The sequence below is a fragment of the Heterodontus francisci genome, unplaced genomic scaffold, assembly GCF_036365525.1.
Source record: "Heterodontus francisci isolate sHetFra1 unplaced genomic scaffold, sHetFra1.hap1 HAP1_SCAFFOLD_927, whole genome shotgun sequence".
Taxonomy (NCBI): Eukaryota; Metazoa; Chordata; class Chondrichthyes; order Heterodontiformes; family Heterodontidae; genus Heterodontus; species Heterodontus francisci.
Genome location: NW_027141029.1, coordinates 179,102 through 203,755, shown reverse-complemented (window position 1 = coordinate 203,755; position 24,654 = coordinate 179,102). Strand labels below are relative to the sequence as shown.

General features: G+C 43.7%; 1 protein-coding gene across 1 annotated transcript in view; it reads left to right on the top strand.

Moving 5' to 3' along the window:
• The window catches only part of LOC137361876 (prominin-1-A-like), a 92,605-nt gene that overhangs the window by 34,908 nt on the left and 33,043 nt on the right, over nucleotides 1-24,654 (top strand). Inside the window, exons 15-17 of the mRNA XM_068026477.1 lie at nucleotides 10,335-10,388; nucleotides 23,178-23,258; nucleotides 23,517-23,585. Coding sequence (XP_067882578.1) covers nucleotides 10,335-10,388; nucleotides 23,178-23,258; nucleotides 23,517-23,585 — 204 coding nt within the window. The remainder of the gene's footprint in view (nucleotides 1-10,334; nucleotides 10,389-23,177; nucleotides 23,259-23,516; nucleotides 23,586-24,654) is intronic.

Below are 24,654 nucleotides of genomic sequence, written 5' to 3'. Positions count from 1 at the left end.
TTGTTAAATAACCCATCGTGCATTATACCTTTCAAATGTATTTCCGGGAAGACAATTTTAAAGTTATCAGAATGTTAACGGCATTGGAATTGGTAGGAACAGGAAAAAGCAATTGGGCTCAACAAATCTGACACTTTTCCTCAACACCACCTTAACAACCTTGTGCTAGATCCCTGAGCCCCTTTCTCTCCAAAAGTACATGCAATTGTCTCTTGAACCTACTTGTAATGCAATGGCGGCTGGTAATCTTTTTGACAAGTGAGGCCACATAAAATAATGTGACAAGTTTGGGTCCCTAGTCCCTGATTATCCCATGTTTAATTTGAAATAATAACTTTTTAATGTCTCGGAACTTGTGCTTCCATTTTTGCACAGACAGGAGGGAGTTTCACAACTCAAAAAATAACTGATTACATTGTTTTAATCACAAACACTGTTGGAAATACTGATAGATAAGGTTACATTTAAAAAACAAATATTTTAATTGTGTATTTTAATTTATTGTATATATGTAGCAAAAATGTGTACTTAATTAGAAATTCAATACTGCCTTACTGTGAAAGAGCTTAAAAAAAAAAGGCTAATTGTTGTGGTGATATGTGACTTCTGAAAAGGTTGCAGGTGAGCACAACTGGAAAGATTTCTTTGCTTTAATAACTGGTGTGTACAATGAGATTGCACTAGCAATCAAACTGTGTGAACGGCATGAGAAACCATTAGGGTGTAGTTTCTGGGTGCCCTTTGTTCAGAGTTGAAGGAGAGATATAAAGGAAGGAAAGGGCATCTGGCCCTAAAGCAGAGGTCTGGAACAATTATCACTTGAGGAGCCGCATCATTATCCTGTCTTTTTTTGGTAACTTATTCCACAACATTATTTTCTTTTTGGATTTTCATAATTTTTTAGATTAGAGTAGATATTTTTCAGAATTTCTTACTTTTAAAACATCAAATAACTTGGTTAATGCAGTATTGCTGGTATTGAACACAATGTAACATTTCTGATTGCATTAGTGCCTCATTTCTCAGATAGGTTGAGTATTGGTTTACCTGGGTTGAGAACTGGGTGATTTACAGGTGGATATTGATCAAGCTCCTGTAACATGTTTGTGTTCTGGCCATATCATTGAATATATGTGCTTGCACATACTTGTAGGTATATATGCGACCTACAAGATAGTCGCCTGAACGTTACCAAGCCCACGACGTCAGGCTTCGTGGAGGGGGGATCGGGAAGATGGTTGCAGCAGAGGCTCGCCATGGAGCTCGATGCCGGGAGGGCCCGGCCCGATCCTTCCGGCGGTGATGAGGTCTCGTGGCGGCCCCCCCCCCCCCCCCTCTGCTGGGCGACAGGACCTTCATCTACATATTTAAATCAACGACGAATAAATTTACATCTACCTACCCACAATTTTCCGGACCCTAGGAAGTACAGAGTGTCAGAGGGACCTTGGTGTACTTGTCCATAGCCCACCGAAGGCAGCAGCATAGGTAGATAAGGTGGTTCGGAGGGTATCTGGGATACTTGCCTTTATTAGCCAAGGCATAGAATATAAGAGCAGGGAGGTTATGATGGAGATGTATAAAACGCTAGTTAGGCCACAGCTGAAATATTGTGTACAGTTCTGGTTGCCATACTATAGGAAGGATGTGATCGCACTGGAGAGGGTTATATGATGATGCAAATTTGGGGCAAATGGATTTCAACTTGTCCATATGTAAAAATGTATTATTTAGCTGGGCCCAGTTGGCATGCATCAAATACAGGCAGAACCAGTCTTAAAGCTTGTGGGGCCCCTTGAGAGGGTAATCATGGAATCTCCTCTCCCCTCACTTAAAGAGCTACTGCTTTCAAGCTGCCATTGATCTGATATTGCTCCTGCGAAGCACCTTGGGATCTTTTACTATGTTAAAAGCACTATATAAATGTAAGTTGTTGATAAAATTGTGGCATTCACACACCCCTAAGATGTTAAATATTTAAATAAGTTAATTCAAGATGTGGTCTGACCTGAGCACTGTGCTGTTTGAATATGACTTCCTCTTTCTTGTACCATTCTGGCTAAGTAGGTCAGTGTTCTATTGACTTTACTACTCTGCACTGGTTGGCCATTTTGAGCAAAATGTTTACAAAGATTCCAAAGGCTTTTTCAGATTATTTCTTAACTCAATCCCCTTCATTCTCTATGCAGTGCTTTGCACTTGTCAGCATTAAATTTGATCTGCTTAAATATGGAGTCCAACTTTTGTTTATTTTTTCAGCTGCCTCCTACTATTCCAGTTTGATGATAAATCAACACATTTTACTCATTTTAATTGAGGTTTTTGAATCCTGGCTATTTATGGAAATTGGAAAATATTTGTGGCCCAAACACTGAATCCTGGGCTGCTCCACCACAAGCACTCATTTTCTATTCTTTGCCAGTTTCCTACCCATTCCGAGGATTTACCCTGAATTCCTGCAGCTTTGCGTTTAACGAATAATCTTGTGTGGAACTTTGCCAATTTCCTTTTTACAAGTCTGGATACACTGTCTCTTTGGGCTTTCCACAACCATTTGGGATGCCACTTGTTCAAAAAATTGCATGAATCGCAAAAGGTTAGAATGCAGGTACAGCACATAATTAGGAAAGCTAATAGAATGTTATCGTTTATCACGAGGGGAATTGAATACAAAAGTAGGGAGGTTATGCTTCAGCTATACAGGGCATTGGTGAAACCACATCTGGAATACTGTGTAGAGTACTGGTCTCCTTATTTAAGGAAGGATATAAATGTGTTGAAGGCAGTACAGAGAAGGTTTACTACACTAATACCTGGAACGGGCGGACTGTCTTTATGAGGAAAGATTGGACAGGCTAGGCTTGTATCCGTTAGAATTTAGAAGAGTAAGAGGCGACTTGATTGAAACATATAAGATCCTGAGGGGTCTTGACACGGTGGATGTGGAAAGGATGTTTCCCCTTGTGGGAGAATCTAGAACTAGGGGTTACTGTGTAAAAATAAGGGGTCACCCATTTAAGACAGAGATGAGGAGAATTTTTTTTTCACTGAGGGTCGTGAGCCTTTGGAATTCTCTTCCTCAAGGCAGTGGAAGCAGAGTCTTTGAATATTTTTAAGGCAGAGGTAGATAGATTCTTGATAAGCAAGAGGGTGGAAGGTTATCGGGGGTAGGTGGAAATGTGGAGTAATCAGTTCAGCCATGAACTTACTGAATGGCGGAGCAGGCTCGAAGGGCTGAGTGGCCTACTCCTGCTCCTAATTCATATGTTCGTATTTAACGTTCATGTAGCTGTTTCCAGTCCACTTTTGCTAAATATCTCAGCTTAGTAAAATTGGACTTTCCCCAATTAAAACATTTGCTCTTAGTCTATCTTTATCCTTTTCCATATGCTAAATCTAACTTGATTTATGATCACTCCCATTTAAAATGCTCTCCTACTGATACCCCTTCCACCTGCCCAGTTTCATTCTGTAAAATGTAAGTCCAGAAGTGCCTGTTCCCTTGGCCTTGCTATGTACTGGCTAAAAAAGATCTTGTGAATGCATTTTAAGAGTTCTGTGCCCTTTATACCTTTTACACTGATTTTATCCCAGCTAATATTAGGGTGGTTGAAATCCCTGCTATTACTGCCCTATTGTTTCTGCACTTCTCAGCAATTTGCGTACATATTTGCCTTTCTATTTCCTTCTGGCTGGCGGGGGTGGGGGAGGGGGGTGGTGTTGTCAGGGAGTGGGGGTGTCTGTACTATACTGCCAGTGGTGTGATTGCCCTTTTTCCTTCAGTTCGACCCATATGGTCTCGTTTGATGTTCCTAGCATACCATCCCTCCTCACAGCTCTGATTGTTTCTTTCAACAATATTATGACTCCCTCCTTTTTTTTTTATCCCCCTCTCTTTCTCTTCTGAACATCCTGTAAACGGGAATGTTGAGTTGCTATTCTTTAATTTCATGGGATGTGGGAGTTGGTGGCAAGGCCAGCATTTGTGGCCCATCCCTAATTGCCCTTAATAACTGAATGGCTTTAGGCCATTTCAAAGGCTGTTGAGAGTCAGCCACATTGCTATGGGGTTGGAGTCACATGTAGGCTAGATCAGGTAAGGATGACAGATTTCCTTCTGTAAAGGATGTTAAAGTGAACCAGATGGGTTTTTACGACAATTGATGATAACTTCATGGCACAAGTCCTGATACTGATGGTAATTGATTACTGAGCTTTCAATCCCAGATTTTTATTTATTAATTAATTTTATTAGTTAATTGAATTTAAAATCCACCTACTGCTGTGGTGGACCCATGTCCCCAGGGCATTAGCCTGGGCCTTTGGATTATTTCAGTGACATTACCACTACACCACTATCTCCCCTTGTCAATACCAATGACATAGATACAAAGAAGGATGAGGTACTGTAGGCAGAATTTAGTGAGCTCGGAAAGAAATTAGAAAGTAGGACCTCAAAGGTAGCAATCTCTAGATTAGCTCCCATGTCACATGCTAGTGAGTACGGCAAAAGGAAGATACTGCAACTGAATGTGGCTGGAAGGTTTTACAAGATGGAGGGCTTTAGTTTCCTAAGGCATTGGAAGTGGTTCTGGGAGAGATGGGATATCTCCAAGCCAGCCAGGTTGCACCTCAATAGGGTTGGTACCAATATTGTGGTGGGGAAGTTTGCTAGTGTCGTTGGGGAGGGTTTATACTCACTTAGTGGGGGGATGGGAAACTGAGCGTAGATTTTGAAGGAAGAGAAGCAAAGCTGGAAATAGAAGGCAGAGGTATTAGTCAGCAAGAATGGAAGGCCAAGAAAACAAAGGCTAGAAAATAAACAACAAAGTTGTTGTTCAGTAATTAGTCGTATATACTTCAATGCAAGGAGCCGAGTGAATAAGGAAAATGAGCTGAGGGCACAGATAGATACTTGGAATGCATAGTTATTACTGAAACATGGAGTAGCTGCACTAGTAATCCAGAGTCCCAGGCTAATGGTCTCGGAACCTGAGTTCAAATTCCACGACGGCAGCTGGTAGAATTTAAATTCAATTAATTGATAAAAATCTGGAATTGAAAGCTAGTTTCAGTAATGTCCTTTTAGGGAAGAAAATCTGCCATCTTTACCTGGTCTGCCTACATGTGACTCCAGATCCACAGCAGTGTGGTTGACTCTTAACTGCCCTAGTAAGTCACTCAGTTGTCAAGGGCAATTAGGGATGGGCCGCAAATGCTGGCCTTGCTAGTGATGCCCACATTCCCATGAAAGAATAAAAAGAAAATTATGGACCATGACCTCTGCAAGTTCACCCTTACTGTGCAGAATGTTTGCAGCTGCTCAATTACATTCTTGATTCCAGCATCAGGGCGGCAACATATCATCCTGGAATCACATCTGTGTGCGATAAACACCTGTCTGTTCCCTAACTATGGAATCCCCTATCACTTTTGCTTTCCTGACCTCCTCCTTCCCCCACTCCTCTGCACAGCTGAGTCTTCCATAGTGCTGTTGCCATAGCTCTGGCTGTATTCTGCAGATGAACAGTCATCCTCACCAGTGCTTGGAATTGAATATTCGCTAAAAAGTGTGATGCACTCAGGGCTCCTGCATTACCTGCCTGATCCTCCTTGACTGTCTGGCAGTCACTTATTCCCCTCTGTCTGCACACTCTTAAGCTGCAGTGTGACCACCTCCAAAAACATCCACCTGGCTTTCCGTGTTGGGTGTACTGCAGTGATGCCAGCTACTGCTCAAGCTTGAAACTCGGAATGTGAGCTCCTCGAGCTGACAACACTTCCTCCACATGTGGTTGTCCAGGACATGAAAAGATGTGCATTAGACAGGACTGAGGTGCGCTGCCATGCTTCTACTTATTATACTATTATCTAAACTTATCAGTAAAAGAGTCATAGAGTTATACAGCACAGAAACAGACCCTTCAGCCCATCATGTCTGTGCCGGCCATACGGCACCCAACTATTCTAATCCCATATTCCTGCACTTGGTCCATAACCCTGTATGCTATGGCGTTTCAAGTGCTCATCTAAATACTTCATAAATGTTTTGAGGGTTCCTGCCTCTACCACCCCTTCACGCAGTGCGTTCCAGATTCCAACCACCCTCCGGGTGAAAAAATGTTTCCTCAAATCTTCCCTAAACCTCCTGCCCCTTACCCTAAATCTATGCCCCCTGGTTATTGACCCCTCCGCTAAGGGAAAAGGTTTCTTCCTATCTAACCTATCAATGCCCCTCCTAATCTTGTATACCTCAATCATGTCCCCCCTCAGCCTTCTCTGCTCCAAGGAAAACAACCCTAGCCTTTTCAGTCTCTCTTCATAGCTGAAATGCTCCAGCCCAGGCAACATCCTGGTGAATCTCCTCTGCATCCTCTCCAGTGCAATCACATCCTTCCTATAGTGTGGTGACCAGAACTGTACACAGTTCTCCAGCTGTGGCCGAACTAGCGTTTTATACAGCTCCATCATAACCTCCCTGCTCTTATATTCTGTGCCTCAGCTAATAAAGGCAAGTATCCCATATGCCTTCCTAACCACCTTATCTACCTATGCTGCTGCCTTCAGTGATCTATGGACATTACACCAAGGTCCTTCTGGCTTTCTGTACTTCCTAGGGTCCTGACATCCATTGTGTATTCCCTTTTCTTGTTAGTCCTTCCAAAATGCATTACCTCACACTTTTCAGGATTAAATTCCATTTGCCATTGCTCCGCCCATCTTACCAGCCCATTTATATTTCCCTGTAATCTAAGGATTTCCTCCTCACTGTTTACACCACCACCAATTTTTGTGTCATCTGCGAACTTACTGATCATACCGCCTCCATTCACGTCTAAGTCATTAATGTACACTACGAACAGCAAGGGTCCCAGCACTGATCCCTGTGTTAACACCACTGGTCACAGGCTTCCAATCGCAAAAACAGCCCTCAACCATTACCCTCTGCCTCCTGCCACTAAGCCAATTTTGGATCCAATTTGCCAAATTGCCCTGGATCCTGTGGGCTCTTACCTTCTTAACCAATCTCCCATGTGGGACCTTATCAAAAGCCTTACTGAAATCCATATAGACTATATCAACTGCTTTACCCTCATCTACACATCTAGTCACCTCCTCGAAAAATTCAATCAAGTTAGTTAGACACGATCTCCCCCTGACAAAGCCATGCTGACTATCCCTGATTAATCCCTGCCTCTCCAAGTGGAGATTAATCCTGTCCCTCAGAACTTTTTACAATAGTTTCCCTACCACTGATAGACTCACCGGTCTGTAATTACCTGGTTTATCCCTACTACCCTTCTTGAATAATGGTACCACGTTTGCTGTCTTCCAGTCCTCTGGTACCTCTCCCTTGGCCAGAGATGATTTGAAAACTTGTGTCGAAACCCCTGCTATCTCCTCGCTTGCCTCACATAACAGCCTGGGATACATCTCATCTGGGCCTGAGGATTTATCCACTTTCAAGCCCGCTAAAACAGCTAATACTTCCTCCCTTTCAATGCTAATATGTTCAAGTATATCGCAATCCCCCTCCTGATCTCTACATCTACATCGTCCTTCTCCATAGTGAACACCGATGAAAAGTAATCATTTAAAACCTCACCTTTGTCCTCTGGCTCCACACACAGATTGCCACTTTGGTGCTTAATGGGCCCTACTCTTTCCCTGGTTATCCTCTTACCCTTAATATACTTGGAAAATCCCAAGGCATTTTATTTTATCTTGCCTGCCTGTGTTTCTCATGCCCCCTCCTCATTCTCCTAATTACTTTTTTAATTGCCACCCTACACTTGCTATACTCCTCGAGTGCCTCCGCTGTTTTCAGCGCTTGGGATCTGCCGTAAGCCTCCTTTTTTTTTCCTGATCCAATCCTCTCTACCCCTTGACATCCAGGGTTCCCTGGGCCTGTCAGTCCTACCCTTCACCTTAATGGGTACATGTTGGCTCTGAACTCTCACTATTTCCTCTTTGACTCCCACTGATGTGATGTAGACTTTCCTACAAGTAGCTGCTCCCAGTCTACCTTGGCCAGATTCTGTTTTATCATATTGAAATCGGCCTTCCCCCAATTCAGTACCTTTATTTCTGGTCCATCTTTGTCCTTTTCCATAACTGCTTTAAATCTTAGAGTTATGGTCACTATCCCCGAAATGCTCCCCCACTGACACTTCTACCACTTGACCGGCTTCATTCCTTAGGATTAGGTCCAGTACTGCCCTTTCCCTTGTCGGACTTTCTACATACAGGAGAGCTTTTTGAGCCAGTATGCATTTTAAAAATTCTGCCCCTTTTAAGCCTTTTGCACTGAGACTATCCCAGTTAATATTGGGGAAGTTGAAATCCCCTACTATTATTACCCTATTATTTTTAATAATGATGATCCTAATCAGAGAACTCCTCTTTGCTGACGATGCTGCTTTAACATCTCACACTGAAGAATGCCTGCAGAGTCTCATCGACAGGTTTGCGTCTGCCTGCAATGAATTTGGCCTAAACATCAGCCTCAAGAAAACGAACATCATGGGGCAGGATGTCAGAAATGCTCCATCCATCAATATTGGCGACCACGCTCTGGAAGTGGTTCAAGAGTTCACCTACCTAGGCTCAACTATCACCAGTAACCTGTCTCTAGATGCAGAAATCAACAAGCGCATGGGTAAGGCTTCCACTGCTATGTCCAGACTGGCCAAGAGAGTGTGGGAAAATGGCGCACTGACACGGAACACAAAAGTCCGAGTGTACCAGGCATGTGTCCTCAGTACCTTGCTCTACGGCAGCGAGGCCTGGACAACGTATGCCAGCCAAGAGCGACGTCTCAATTCATTCCATCTTCGCTGCCTTCGGAGAATACTTGGCATCAGGTGGCAGGACTATATCTCCAACACAGAAGTCCTTGAAGCGGCCAACACCCCCAGCTTATACACACTACTGAGTCAGCGGCGCTTGAGATGGCTTGGCCATGTGAGCCGCATGGAAGATGGCAGGATCCCCAAAGACACATTGTACAGCGAGCTCGCCACTGGTATCAGACCCACCGGCCGTCCATGTCTCCGTTATAAAGACGTCTGCAAACGCGACATGAAATCGTGTGACATTGATCACAAGTCGTGGGAGTCAGTTGCCAGCATTCGCCAGAGCTGGCGGGCAGCCATAAAGACAGGGCTAAATTGTGGCGAGTCGAAGAGACTTAGTAGTTGGCAGGAAAAAAGACAGAGGCGCAAGGGGAGAGCCAACTGTGCAACAGCCCCAACAAACAAATTTCTCTGCAGCACCTGTGGAAGAGCCTGTCACTCCAGAATTGGCCTTTATAGCCACTCCAGGCGCTGCTTCACAAACCACTGACCACCTCCAGGCGCGTATCCATTGTCTCTCGAGATAAGGAGGCCCAAAAGAAAAAAAGAAATTTTTACACCTTCGAGATTTGCCTACATCTCTGCTCCTCTATCTCTTCCTCACTGTTTGGAGGCCTGTAGTAGACACCCAGCCAAGTGATTGCCCCCTTATTGTTTTTAAATTCTAGCCAAATGGCCTCATTTGAGAAACCTTCTAAGATGTCATCCCTCCTTACTGCAATAATTGACTCCTTGATCAACAGTGCAATGCCACCTCCTCTTTTATCCCCTCCCCTGTCGCGCCTGAAGATTCTATACCCTGGAATTTTGAGCTGCCAGTCCTGTCCCTCCCTCAACCATGTCTCTGTGATAGCAACAATATCATAATCCCATGTGCTAATCAATGCCCTCAATTCATCTGCCTTACTAGTCAGACTCCTTGCTTTGAAATAGATGCAATCCAACCTTGCATTTTTCCCTTGTGCCTTAACAGGTCTATATTTGCTCTGCCTTCCAGGCAGGCTCACTTTCTGTTCTATATTACCCCCTACTTATTTAAGCCTGCTTAAAACTTCCCAAACTTAAAACTTATTGGACTACTAACTAAATTTCTTAGTTTAACAAACTGCCCTAACTTAGAGTAGAAAAATAACAGTGGTAATACCAACCAACCAACCAACGAATCATCTACCTGCTGTCCTGTAATGTCAGTCCTTGATTTTTTTTTTCTTTTGCTGAGTATATACTGTCACTGCTCCTCTTCCTGCTGCTGCTCAGGCTTGCATTCACTAATAGCACATTGGACCATCATCAACCGCATTTTCTAATGACACATTTTGCTTGCAGTTTAAAATCTGCATTGCATTAATCATCAAAGGATTAAATTTGGGAGCAGAAAGAAGTGAATATTTACAGATATCCAGCAGGGGTATTATCTGTTGTTCACATTTATCATTTTTGTTATACTCTCTGATTTAAATAATCTGTTTACTTTAATAGAACGCATTGAATGAAAGTATTGGAATACTACAAAACTCAGCAGCAAACGTAAAGGTAAATCATTTAATATGTTTGGTTGAATGCATCCTTTCATCGTTGAAAATTCAGTAGATTATTTCTTAAGTTACATTTTCTTAATGGCTCTTTTTCTCCATGTTTTGTGCCCTATTCTTGATCGTGCATCTCTTGAGGTAGATGCTGCATGGGCCAGCCTACTTTCAGCTCGCCTGTTTTGTTGACTGGTCACATGGAGGCATGCAACAGTAGGCTAGCATCAACTTTTCCCTGTGGACATGGAATGGCTTCCTTGCATCAACTTTCATGAATTTCCTTTTTTTTCCCCCATTTGTGCTCATGAGCAAACTTCATTCACTGCCTCATCACAATGTTATGATTTAGGTCAGGAATGTAGCCGCACAGATAATATCCTTATCTCTTCCATTGCTGAAGTGCAGCTTGTTGATATTTCATACTATTGTGCAGTCTAAATTGGCTTGATTTCTAACAAGAGTGCTCATGCACTTGAAATGCTGTGCAATATGGCTGAAAAAATATAATTCTTTTACCCAGTTGTGTCACCCACCCATTATCATAGTTTTAAAATCAGCCTTTTTTTTTACTTCATTATGATAAGGTATACAATTTTTATGTTATTATGGAGGTATACAAGTAAATAGTTATTTTCTCCCACACCTTCCCCACCCCTTTCTGTATTTGGACTCCCTATCATCCTTCTGTTTTGCCTGGAGCCAAGAAAGTAGATGCAAAACCTTCTGCTCGGCTTCTGCCAGTGCTGCTTGTAACCAAATGAAGCCAGAGGCAAGCCAGGTGTGAATTTCACTGTTCCACAACATCTCAATTGTAAAATCCTCATCCTTGTTTTCAAATCCCTCCACGGCCTTGCTCCCTCCATATCTTTGTAACCTCCTCCAGCCCTGCAAACCTTTTGAGATGCCTGCACTCCTTCAGTTCTGGCCTCTCGGGCATCCCTGATTTTAATCGCTGCACCATTGGCAGCTGTGCTTTCATCTGCCTTGGCCCTAAATTCAAATTACATCTCTAAACCTCTCTGCCTTGGCCCTAAACTCAAATTACTTCTCAAACCTCTCTGCCTTGGCCCTAAACTCAAATTACTTCTCAAACCTCTCTGCGCCTCTCTCCTCCTTCCAGATGCTTCCTTAAACCTCTTTGACAAAGCTTTTGGTCATCTGACATAATATCTCTCGTGGCTCAGTGTTAATATTTTTATTAATATCCCTCTTGTTTAGCACCTTAGGACATTTTGCTTCTTCAAAAGCACTATATGAATGCAAATGGTTGCTAAGATTTGCTAAGTGTATGAAATTTTCTCACCATCGACTGAACTGTGGAAACATTTAGCAGCAAAACTATAGGTTGTGTGTTGTATTACACTAAACTTTATTCCTGAGGATTACTGGCCAGATGGAAGCTGTTGCTGACAATGATGGTAGCAGTTTGAGATGATGGATCCTGTTGCAGAAGGAGCATATTGACGCTGGTTTAAAATGTATTAGTTGAAGTGTGATTCCTGAATTTCCGATTGGTACTATACCAGTCCTGTAAATAGATTTTGTGTCAACTGAAGTTGCCTTACTTCTCCAACTACTGTTGCAGGCAGGGCGTTCCACGCCCCTACTACTCTCTGAGTAAAGAAACTACCTCTAACATCTGTCCTTTATCTATCACCCCTCAATTTAAAGCTATGTCCCCTCGTGTTTGTCATCACCATCCGGGGAAATAGACTCTCACTATCCACCCTATCTAACCCTCTGATTATCTTATATGTCTCTATTAAGTCACCTCTCCTCCTCCTCTCTAACGAAAACAACCTCAAGTCCCTCAGCCTTTCCTCGTAAGACCTTCCCTCCATACCAGGCAACATCCTAGTAAATCTCCTCTGCACCCTTTCCAAAGCTTCCACATCCTTCCTATAATGCGGTGACCAGAACTGCACGCAATACTCCAGGTGCGGCCGCACCAGAGTTCTGTACAGCTGCAACATGACCTCGTGGCTCCTAAACTCGATCCCCCTACTAATAAAAGCTAACACACCATATGCCTTCTTAACAGCCCTATTAACCTGGGTGGCAACTTTCAGGGATTTATGTACCCGGACACCAAGATCTCTCTGCTCATCTACACTACCAAGAATCTTCCCATTAGCCCAGTACTCTGCATTCCTGTTACTCCTTCCAAAGTGAATCACCTCATACTTTTCCGCATTAAACTCCATTTGCCATCTCTCAGCCCAGCTCTGCAGTCTATCTATGTCCCTCTGGAACCTACAACATCCTTCGGCACTATCCACAACTCCACCGACCTTCGTGTCATCCGCAAATTTACTAACCCACCCTTCTACACCCTCATCCAGGTCATTTATAAAAATGACAAACAGCAGTGGCCCCAAAACAGATCCTTGCGGTACACCACTAGTAACTAAACTCCAGGATGAACATTTGCCATCAACCACCACCCTCTGTCTTCTTTCAGCTAACCAATTTCTGATCCAAAGCACTAAACCACCTTCAATCCCATACTTCTGTATTTTCTGCAATAGCCTACCGTGGGGAACCTTATCAAATGCCTTACTGAAATCCATATACACCACATCCACTGCTTTACCCTCATCCACCTGTTTGGTCACCTTCTCGAAAAACTCAATAAGGTTTGTGAGGCACGACCTACCCTTCACAAAACCGTGCTGACTATCGCTAATGAACTTATTCTTTTCAAGGTGATTATAAATCCTATCTCTTATAACCTTTTCCAACATTTTACCCACAACCGAAGTAAGGCTCACAGGTCGATAATTACCAGGGCTGTCTCTACTCCCCTTCTTGAACAATGGGACAACATTTGCTATCCTCCAGTCTTCCGGCACTATTCCTGTCGACAATGATGACAGAAAGATCAAGGACAAAGGCTCTGCAATCTCCTCCCTGGCTTCGCAGAGAATCCTAGGATAAATCCCATCTGGCCCAGGGGACTTATTTATTTTCACACTTTCCAAAATTGCTAACACCTCCTCCTTGTGAACCTCAATCCCATCTAGCCTAGTAGTCTGTATCTCAGTATTCTCCTCGACAACATTTTCTTTCTCTACTGTAAATACTGACGCAAAATATTCATTTAACGTTTCCCCTATCTCCTCTGATTCCACACACAACTTCCCAAAACTATCCTTGATTGGCCCAAATCTAACTCTAGTCATTCTTTTATTCCTGATATACCTATAGAAAGCCTTAGGGTTTTCCTTGATCCTATCCGCCAATGACCTCTCGTGTCCTCTCCTCGCTCTTCTTAGCTCTCCCTTTAGATCTTTCCTGGCTAGCTTGTAACTCTCAAGCGCCCTAACTGAGCCTTCACGTCTCATCCTAACATAAGCCTTCTTCTTCCTCTTGACAAGCGCTTCAACTTCTTTAGTAAACCACGGCTCCCTCGCTCGACAACTTCCTCCCTGCCTGACAGATACATACTTATCAAGGACACGCAGTAGCTGCTCCTTGAATAAGCTCCACATTTCTATTGTGCCCATCCCCTGCAGTTTCCTTCCCCATCCTACACATCCTAAATCTTGCCTAATCGCATCATAATTTCCTTTCCCCCAGCTATAATTCTTGCCCTGCGGTATATACCTGTCCCTGCCCATCGCTAAGGTAAACCTAACTGAATTGTGATCACTATCACCAAAGTGCTCACCTACATCTAAATCTAACACCTGGCCGGGTTCATTACCCAGTACCAAATCCAATGTGGCATCGCCCCTGGTTGGCCTGTCTACATACTGTGTCAGAAAACCCTCCTGCACGCACTGGACAAAAACTGACCCATCTAAAGTACTCGAACTATAGTATTTCCAGCCAATATTTGGAAAGTTAAAGTCCCCCATAACAACTACCCTGTTACTCCCGCTCCTGTTGAGAATCATCTTCGCTATCCTTTCCTCTACATCTCTGGAACGATTCGGAGGTCTATAGAAAACTCCCAACAGGGTGACCTCTCCTCTCCTGTTTCTAACCTCGGCCCATACTACCTCAGGAGACGAGTCCTCAAACGTCCTTTCTGCCGCTGTAATACCCTCCTTGATTAACAAAGCCACACCCCCCCCTCTCTTACCATCTTCTCTGTTCTTACTGAAACATCTAAATCCCGGAACCTGCAACATCCATTCCTGCCGCTGCTCTACCCATGTCTCCGAAATGGCCACAACATCGAGATCCCAGGTACCAACCCATGCTGCAAGCTCACCCACCTTATTCCGGATGCTCCTGGCGTTGAAGTAGACACACTTTAAACCAAGTTCTTGCTTGCCAGTGCCCTCTTGCGTCCTTGTAACCTTATCCCTGACCTCACTACTCTCAACATCCTGTACACTGGAACTACAATTTTGGTTCCCATTCCCCTGCTGAATTAGTTTAAACCCCCCCGAAGAGCACTAGCAAATCTCCCCCCCCAGGATATTGGTACCCCTCTGGTTCAAGTGAAGACCATCCTGTTTGTAGAGGTCCCACCTACCCCAGAAAGAGCCCCAGTTATCCAGGAAACCAAAACCCTCCCTCCTACACCATCCCTGCAGCCACGTGTTCAACTCCTCTCTCTCCCTATTCCTCGCTTCGCTATCACGTGGCACGGGCAACAACCCAGAGATAACAACTCTGTTTGTTCTCGCTCTAAGCTTCCACCCTAGCTCCCTGAATTTCTGCCTTAAATCCCCATCTCTCTTCCTACCTATGTCGTTGGTGCCTATGTGGACCACGACTTGGGGCTGCTCCCCCTCCCCCTTAAGGATCCCAAAAACACGATCCGAGACATCACGAACCCTGGCACCTGGGAGGCAACACACCAACCGTGAGTCTCTCTCGTTCCCACAGAACCTCCTATCTGTTCCCCTAACTATGGAGTCCCCAATGACTAATGCTCTGCTCCTCTTCCCCTTTCCCTTCTGAGCAACAGGGACAGACTCTGTGCCAGAGACCTGTACCCCATTGCTTACCCCTGGTAAGTCGTCCCCCGCAACAGTATCCAAAACGGTATACCTGTTGTTGAGGAAGGTAGTTGGATGTAGAGAGGGAAAGTTTTTGGATAAGATGTACTTAGCAGTCGAATCGAGTTTGAAAAAATAAAATCGAAGTATGATGTCACAGGAAAGCAGGTAAGTGATTGGTTGATGAGCATTTTCTCTTTCTATCTAAACTAGGGATTTGGTTTAAACTAGAGTTAAGAAATTAAAAATTTCATTTGGAGCAAATACAACAATAAGTTAATTAATATTGGGTATTAGCACAGAGCACCTTTACCTGAGTGCAGATTTCACCAGAGTGCAAGGGAATTTAGTGAGTGTAGGAATTCAGTGAGGTGGGGATAAGAGGTGCTGTTTGATATGTAAAAAATAAATACAAACAAATAGGGTCAAATTAGGACTGTGGGCTAAGTTACAGTTCGTTCTTTCTTTGGCCTCCTTATCTCGAGAGACAATGGATACGCGCCTGGAGGTGGTCAGTGGTTTGTGAAGCAGCGCCTGGAGTGGCTATAAAGGCCAATTCTAGAGAGACAGGCTCTTCCACAGGTGCTGCAGAGAAATTTGTTTGTCGGGGCTGTTACACAGTTGGCTCTCCCCTTGCGCCTCTGTCTTTTTTCCTGCCAACTACTAAGTCTCTTCGACTCGCCACACTTTAGCCCCGTCTTTATGGCTGCCCGCATACCTAAACATTCAACTAAATTTAATAAGTTAGCCAAGGTTATTAACTGGATTAAAAACTATAAATAGAGACCATTGAGCGATGTTTCCAAACTTGAAAACATAATTAGTTAAACAAAATACTATAGAGATGGCAGGGCAGATGATGTATTGCAGCTGTACCATGTGGGAGCTGGTGGACACTAGTGTGATCCTCAGCAACCACATCTGCGGTAAGTGTCTACAGCTCGAGGAATTTCAGCTCCGAGTGGATGAGCTGGAGTCCAGGCTTTGGACATTGCGATGCATCAGGGAGGGAGAAAGTATCCTTTGTTGCAGGAGGCAGTTACACCCCTTAGGATAAATACTTCAGATTTGTTCCATGGTCAGGGACAGGAGGGTGTGACTATCAGTGAGGCAAGTATGAGGATACAGAAGGTAGCATTGGAGGAGCCTCTTGCACTTGCTCAACAGGTCTGAGGTTCTTTCAGCCTGTGTGGATGAAAGAAAGGACTGCAGGGAGGATGTATAAACTGACTACAGCACTGTGCTATGGGGGCAAATTGGGGGAGTTAAAAGGAATGTAGTATGGTAGGTGATTTTATGGTTAGGGTGATGGATACTGTTCTCTGCAGCTGAGAGTGAGTGTCCCGAAGGTTGTGTTGCCTGCCTAATGCCAGGGTTAAGGACATTTCCTCGGGGCTGGAGAGGAACTTGGAGTGGGAGGGAAAAGATCCAGTAGTCAAGGTCCACATGGGTACCAACGACAGAGGTAGGACTAAGAAAGAGATCCTGCTGAGGAAGTATGAGCAGCTAGAGGCAAAATTAAAGAGCAGAACTGCAAAGGTAATAAACAATGTTTACTCCCTGAGTCACAAGCAAACTGGCATTGGGTCAATAAGATCAGAGAGTTGAATGTATGGCTCAAAGATAGTGTGGGAGAAATAGGTTTCAATTCATGGGTCACTGGCACTTGAACTGAGCTGCATCCAGTGTCCTGGCAAATTGAATAATTAGAGCTATAGATGGGGCTTTATATTAAAAAGTAGTGGGGGGAGAGTTCAAGTGAGGGAGAATTTAGAAAATTCAAGGGCAAGGCAATAGTGCAAGGTAACGATATGAGTGATGGTAAAAAGAATGTGATAGGAAGGGACAGAGCGTACAAACATAAAAGTGCACCAGCAAATAGGTTCAGAGAATGGAAAAATATGTTTAAAAAAAAAAAATAGACAAAATTAAAGGCTCTTTACCTAAATGCATGCAGTATTCATAAGATAGATGAATTGCTGGTGCAAATAGAAATAAGTGTATGATCTGACAGCTGTTAGAGGCGCGGTTGCAAGGTGACTAAGGATAGGAACTGAATATTCAGGGTGATTGACATTTCGAAGGATAGACAGAAAGGAAAAGGAGGTGGAGTGCCTCTGTTAACAAACTATGAGATCAGTACATTCATGAGAAATTATCTTGGCTCAGAAGATAGAGACGTAGAATCAGTTTGGGTGGAGATAAGAAATAGCAAGTGTTATGACTGAAGCAGGAGGAGTGCACTCTTTATTCTCGGCCCACTACTCCACAGGCCACAACAATGCAGCAACAAGGTTTTAGTGCCCACACATTTGACATGCAAAGTTCCTTCAACAACGTTAAACATTCACTCCTTCCACCACTGATGCACAGTGGCAGCAGTGTGTACCATCTACAAGATGTACTGCAGCAACTTGCCAAAGCTCCTTTGACAGCACCTTCCAAACCCACAGCCTCTACCATCTAGAAGGACAAGGGAGGCAGAAGCATGGGAATACTACCATCTGTAAGTTGCCCTTCAAGACACTCACGATCCTGACTTGGAACTATAGCGTTGTTACTTCACTGTTGCTGGTCAATATACTGGAACTCCCTTCCTAACAGCACAGTGAGTGTAATACATGACATTGTCTACAGCAGTTCAAAAATGTGGCTTACCCAAGGGCAATTAGTGATGGTCAATAAATGCCAGTGACAACCACAACCCAAGAACAAAAAATAAAGTTTAGTGGTAGGTCAGAATGTTGAGAAAATTTTAGAAACCAACAAAGGATGACAAATAAAGGAGGGAGTAAACCAGCTCATGGAATACGAGGGTCAGTGTCCAATTGGATGAATAATTGGCTTAAGAACAGAACACAGCAAGTCATACTAATTGAAAACAAAATACTGCAGATGCTGGAAATCTGACCTGAAACGTTAACTCTGCTTCTCTCTCCAAAGATGCTGCCAGACCTGCTGAGTATTTCCAGCATTTCTTGTTTTTATTTGAGTCATACTAAATGGTTGTTTTTCAGACGGAAGGATGGTAAACAGTAGTGTACGCCAAGGGTCAGTGCTGGGACCACTCCTTTTTTTTTTACTATATACATATGTGACTTGGATCTTGGAATACAGAGTAGAATATCAAAATTTGTCGATGACACCAAACCTGGAGGTATGGCAAACAGTGAAGATGATATAAATTGCCTGCAACATGATATAGGCTAGCAGAAAGCTGGCAACTGGAATTTAATACTGACAAGTGTGAGGTGATGCATTTTGGTAGAAGGAATAGGGAGAGGCAATATGTAATTTAAGGCAAAGTTCTAAAGAATGTGCAGGAACAGAGGGACTTGTGGGTGCATGTGCATCAGTCTTTGAAGGTGGCAGGACATATTGAGAAGTGCTTTGTAAAGTATATTGGATCTTGGACTTCGTCAATAGAGGCATTGACTACAATAGCAGGGAAGTTATGCTGAACCTTTATAAAATTCTGGTTAGGCCCCAACTGGAGTATTACGTCCGGTTTTGGTCACCACACCTCAGGAAGGATGTGCGGGTCCTTGAGAAGGTGCAGAGGAGATTTACCAGAATGATTCCAGGGATGGGGGATTTTAGTTACAAGATTAGGTTGAAAAAAACTGGTGATCTCCTTAGAACAAAGATGATTGAGGGGAGTATTAATAGAAGTGTACAAGATTATGACAGGCTGAGATAAGTTAGACAAGAAAAAACTGTTGCCATTAACTAATTGTACAAGGACTAAGGGACACAAATTGAAGGTTTTGGGCAAGAGATGCTGGGGGAATATGAGGAAGCACTTTTTTTACGCAGCAGATGGTAATAACATGGAACTTGCTGCCCATGAGGGTGGTGGAAGCAGAGACGATCAATGATTTCAAAAGGAAATTGGATGGCCACTTGAAGGACATAGACTCGCATGGCTACGGGGATCGTGTAGGGAAATGGGACTGACTAAATAGCTCTGTGGCGAGCAGGCATGGACTTAATGGGCTGTATGGCCTCCTGTGCTGTAAATGACTGACTCTGGGAAATATAAAAACAGACAGTAAGAGCTTCTACAAGTAGATAAAAAGGAAGAGAGTAACTAACGTAAATGTTGGCTTTTAGAGGATGAGACTGGAGAATTAATAATGGGAGACAAGGAAATGGCAGAGACATTGAACAATATTTTATATCTGACTTCGCGGTGGACACCAATAGTGGAAAATCTGGTGTCAAAGTGAGGGAGGAACTTAAAACAATTATCACTAGTGAAAAGGTATGAAGCAAACTAATGAGATTAAAGGCTGACAAGTCCCCTGGACCTGATGACCTGCATCCTAAGATCGTAAAAGAAAAGTCTGCAGAGATAGTGGATGCATTGGTTGTAGGCTTCCAAAATTCCTTAGTTTCAGGAAAGGTCCTAGCAGATTGGAAAACTGCAAATGTAATGCCCCTATTCACAAAAAGAGGGAGACAGAAAGCAGGAAACTATAGGCCAGTTAGCCTAACATCTGTCATTATTATTAAGGAAGTCATAAGACAATCAAGCAAAGTCAATGTGGCTTTATGAAAGGAAAATCATGTTTAACAAATTTATTAGAATTCTTTGAGGATGTAACGAGTAGGGTGGATTAAAAGGAACCAGTAGATGTAGTATATTTGGATTTCCAAAAGGTGTTCAATAAGTTGCTACGTAAAAGGTTACTAAACAAGATAAGAACTCACGGTGTTGGGAGTAATATATTAGCATGGATTGGCTAACTAACAGAAAACAGAGACTCTGCATAAATTGGTCATTTTCAGGTTGGCAAACTACAACTAGTGGAATGCCACAGGGATCAGTGCTGGGGCTTCAACTATTTACAATCTATATTAATAACTTCGGTGAAGGGAGCGAGTGTATTGTAGCCAAATTTGCTAATGATACAAAGGTAGGAAAGCAAGTTATGAGGAGGACACAGTCTGCAAAGGGATATAGATAGATTGTGAGTGGGTAAAAATTTGGCAGTGTAATGTGGGAAAATGTGAGGTTATCCACTTTGGTAGGAAGAATAGAAAAGCAAATTATTATTTAATTGGAGAGAGACTACAGAATGCTGCGGTACAGAGGAATCTGGGTGTCTTCATACACTCAACATAAAAAGTTAGCATGCAGGTGCAGCAAGTTATTAGGAAGGTAAATGGATTATTAGCCTTTATTGCAAGTGAAATGGAGAATAAAAGTAGGGAAGTCTCGCGACAACTGTACAGGGCGTTGGTGAGTTTGCACCCAGAGTATTCCATAGAGTTTTAGGGCTGAAGTTTACTGACCCACCCCAACCCCCCCCCTTCCAGCAACGTCAGGGTTCGTGGTGGGGGAGCCCAGAAAATGCCTCTGAGGGAGGCTCACCACGGGCCTTGACGAAGGGAAGGTCTGGCCCCATATTTGCCAGCGGTGGCGAACCCTCTTGGCGGCCCAACTCCCCCTGTACCGCCCCCTCCCGCTGCTTGGCGACAGGAGCAAAATTTAAATACATTAATTCATGTAAAGTAATGAATTAATGACTTACCTGCTCCCATCAACCATCTTGTTCCAATTCTATGGTCGGTTGCTGGGACTCCTGGAAATCCAATGGAACGCTGGTGGGGAGGATGGAGGAGGTAAGTTTTTCAGGCTGGGGGAGCGCTGGGAAATCTTTCTGATTGGTCTAGGGGGTGGTGAGAAGGGATAAAGTTCTTGGTTTATTAATTTTGGGGGAGGGGAGCGGAAGAGGGAAAGTAATAAATTTTATGGTCATTGTCGGGGGGAGGGTGGGTGGGAGAGGGTCGCAATAACTTTATTCACCTTTTTACAACCAGGTTTCTTTAAAAACTTAAGTTACATTGAAGAGCTGGAAGCCCTTTTAAAATGGTCTCAGCACCTGCGCAATGACACCGGACTGCTCGCCCCTTCCCACGTCATCGGAGGGAGCAGTCTGCCCCAGCCATGTAAATGAGCCACCGCATTTAATATCACAGCAGCTCCACAGAGTAAAGCCTATGTGTGCGGGCCGCCATCTTTTACAGCCGCTGACAATGACGGGGGCGGCAACAAAATATCCAGGCCTTAGTCTCGTAATTTAAAGAGGGTTATGCTTGCATTGGAGACAGTTCAGAGAAGATTCACGAGGTTGATTCCAGGGATGTAAGGTCACAGACTTGAAACGTTAACTCTGCTTCTCTCTCCACAGATGCTGCCTGACCTAAGTATTTTTATTCCTGGGATGATGGGGTTGCCATATGAGGAAGGGTTGAGTAGGTTGGGCCTATGTTCATTGAAATGTAGAAGATTGACAGGTGGCCTTACTGAAAGAATAAGGGCTGGATCTTGTCCCTGTGGCGTCGTGATCTGTGGTGCGGGGTGCCTGAAGATGGGTCCGGAAGAGACCCGCCACTGCTTTCGACACCGTCGACACTGGGTGACGGGGCCTGAATTTAAATAAATAAAATGAATGGATTTACCTTCAATTTTCCTGGCCCGCCGTGACCTTTGGCATGATGGCCAGCACTCCCGCGCCTTCAATTCCCCATCTGGGGAAAGGCAGCGCGATACTGGTGGGGAGGGGGGAGGAGTTAATATTTTCTGTGGGTCGAGGGGGAGAGAGGGATCAAATAAACGTAATGGGTGGAGGGGATGGTGGGAAGGGGTGAACTCTAAACATTGTGCAGTCTGGGTGGGGGTGGTCACATTTAAAAGGTAAGTGTTTTGGGGGGTTGGGGTGGTGGAACAGCAAATAAGTAATGTTAATGGGGGGTGGGAAAGGGCCGTTAGAAATTTATTGTATTTTTTTGGGGCATACTTGTTGAAACATTTACATGAGCTGGCAGGGCTGGCTACCCTTTGAAAACGCACCAGTGCTTGCTCATGGGCAGCTGAAGCCATTGCCAGGGACAGACAGACCTCCATGTGATCGGGGTGGGCGGGGGGGGGGCGGGGTTTGGGCCACCCTGGCTATTCAAATGAGCCACCGCACAGGAGATCACAGCTGCTCCTCGGTTGAGATCGCAGCCGAAATCGGTGACGGGTTACCAAAATCCAGCACTAAGATTCTGAGGGGGATTGACAGGGCAGATGCTGAGAGGATGTTTCCCCTAATGGGGTAATCTAGAACTAGGGAGCATAGTTTCAGAATAAGGAGTCGCCTGTTTAAGACTAAGATGAGGAGAAATTTCTTCTCTTGCAATTCTACACCCCAGAGAGCTGTGGATTCTGGGTCATGGGATATATTCAAGGCTGAGATGGACAGTTTCTTGAACTTTAGGGGAGTCGAGTGTTATGGCAAACAGGCAGGAAAGTGGAGTTGAGTCCAAGATCAGATCAACCATGATCCAGAACAGGCTTGAGGGACAGTATGGCCTACTCTTTTTTCTTGTGTTCATTCCTGGTTTATGAATGGCATTGTAGAAATGTGGGTTGGCAAGTTAACTGCTGTTCCCTTTCGTGGAAAATGGTGTATGGTTAAGTTGCGCGAACATCAATCTTTTAAAAATGTCATGCTCTTTACACAAAACTAAGGGATCATAAATGTAAGATACTCACTAATAAATACATTTGGGAAGTCAGGAGAAACTTCTTTAACCAAAACTGGTTAGATTGTGGAACTGGCTACCATAGGAGTAGGTCAGGTGAATAGTATAATGCATTTAAGGGAAAGCTACATAAACACGAGGGAGAAAGGCGTAGAGTATTATGCTGATAAGGTAAGATGGAGAAGGGTCGGAGGAGGCTTGTGTGCAGCATAAACGCTGGCATAAACCAGTTGGGTGGAATGGCCTGTTTCTGTGCTGTAATTTCTATGTTATTCTTCGTAACTGCTGTTACTTTTCCACAGATAAAAGTGGGAGAAGTAATTAATACTGTTGAAGCAGCTCAGTACCTAATCGACAACAATGGCACTGACATTGCAAATAAGGTAATGTGTTCTTGGCCTTATAACAGAATATGCTATCTCCAGTGTATATAAAATGTTCTCCATGCAATGCAAACAAGCTCCCTGCATTATCTGTTTATGTGCCTAATTTCATACATTACAATAGAGTATACAATTCAAAAGTACTTCATTGGCTGTAAAAAGCTTTGGGATGACCTGAGGTTGTGAAGGGCACTATATAAATGCAAGTCTGTCTTTCAAGTTGCCAGTGACATTTTCTAAAATGTATTTCTGTCTTAGGAAATCCTTCATTATAGAAAGACTCTAACAGGCTACATCTATGAATATGTAGAGTGGAGCAAGGATGCTGTGAGTATTGTCATGCCTGTGTTGCACTTAAGTAAGGTTTGTCTTTTGAACACGTCTTTCCAGATTTACTTTGACAGCTTTTTGTCTCTTAATGGTCGATTTGGTGTGATTTTAACTCAATAGCACTGTGTTAGATGAGCTAACCTAATGTTTGAAAATACTGAAATGTTTTTGTGTGAATCAAAATCATTATCTCTGCAAATTTATCATAAGGACCTTTTTCTCTCGCCTCCCTATAATTTTTTTTGCCTTTTCTCATTTCTTTTTGTCATTTGATATTCTCTCTTTTATTGTTTTTATCTATTCCATTGTTATTTCCACTTATAACTTATGCTTCCATATGTTTCGATTAACTATTCTAGGAATACATTTTTTAAGATCCTAGTACCCACAAATAGTTGCAAGTTTTTAGAAAATATCCATCATATTCTCCTTATGCTTTCCTCATGTAATTACTATCCAAGTGAGTAAGTAACTTGGTTCTTTGCTGACCCTTCCTTCAGCTGGCTGCAACATGTTTTATACTAAGCTCCGCATTCCCATCCCCACAATCCTCACTGATCTATACTATGCAGCCGCAAGCATAACATTTTAAATTCCCAAGGCAGAAATTCATTTAGGCCTGTCTTTGAACTTGAAATGAGAGTAATGTACAGAGTGTGCATCCGAACCAGGAGACAGGCGGTTAGCCATAAATTGGGCCTTGGACCTCACTAAAATCATCTGGGCAAACTACTAGTACCTGTTGTGCCTTGATGGGAAGCTCACCTACAATACAGGTGAATGTTGGTCTGCACGGCTTGCCGGCAGTGGTCCGAAGGGTGGGGAGTGGAATTGCAAAGGGGTGTGGAGGTTGGGGCGAGAGGGGGTGGGGGTGGGGGTGGTGGTGGTGTGGTGGTGTTGATGAACAGCACTGTGATGTGTTGTTCAGCAGTACTGTAAAATCAGGGAAGCAGTGCTGCTCCTACTGTCACCTCAGGAGCATTTTAAAAAAAAATTAATAAAAAGCTTGCCTTTTGTTGGTGGTTGCAGCGCCGTGACTGAGGGATCCTGAATGTAGCAGGCCCGG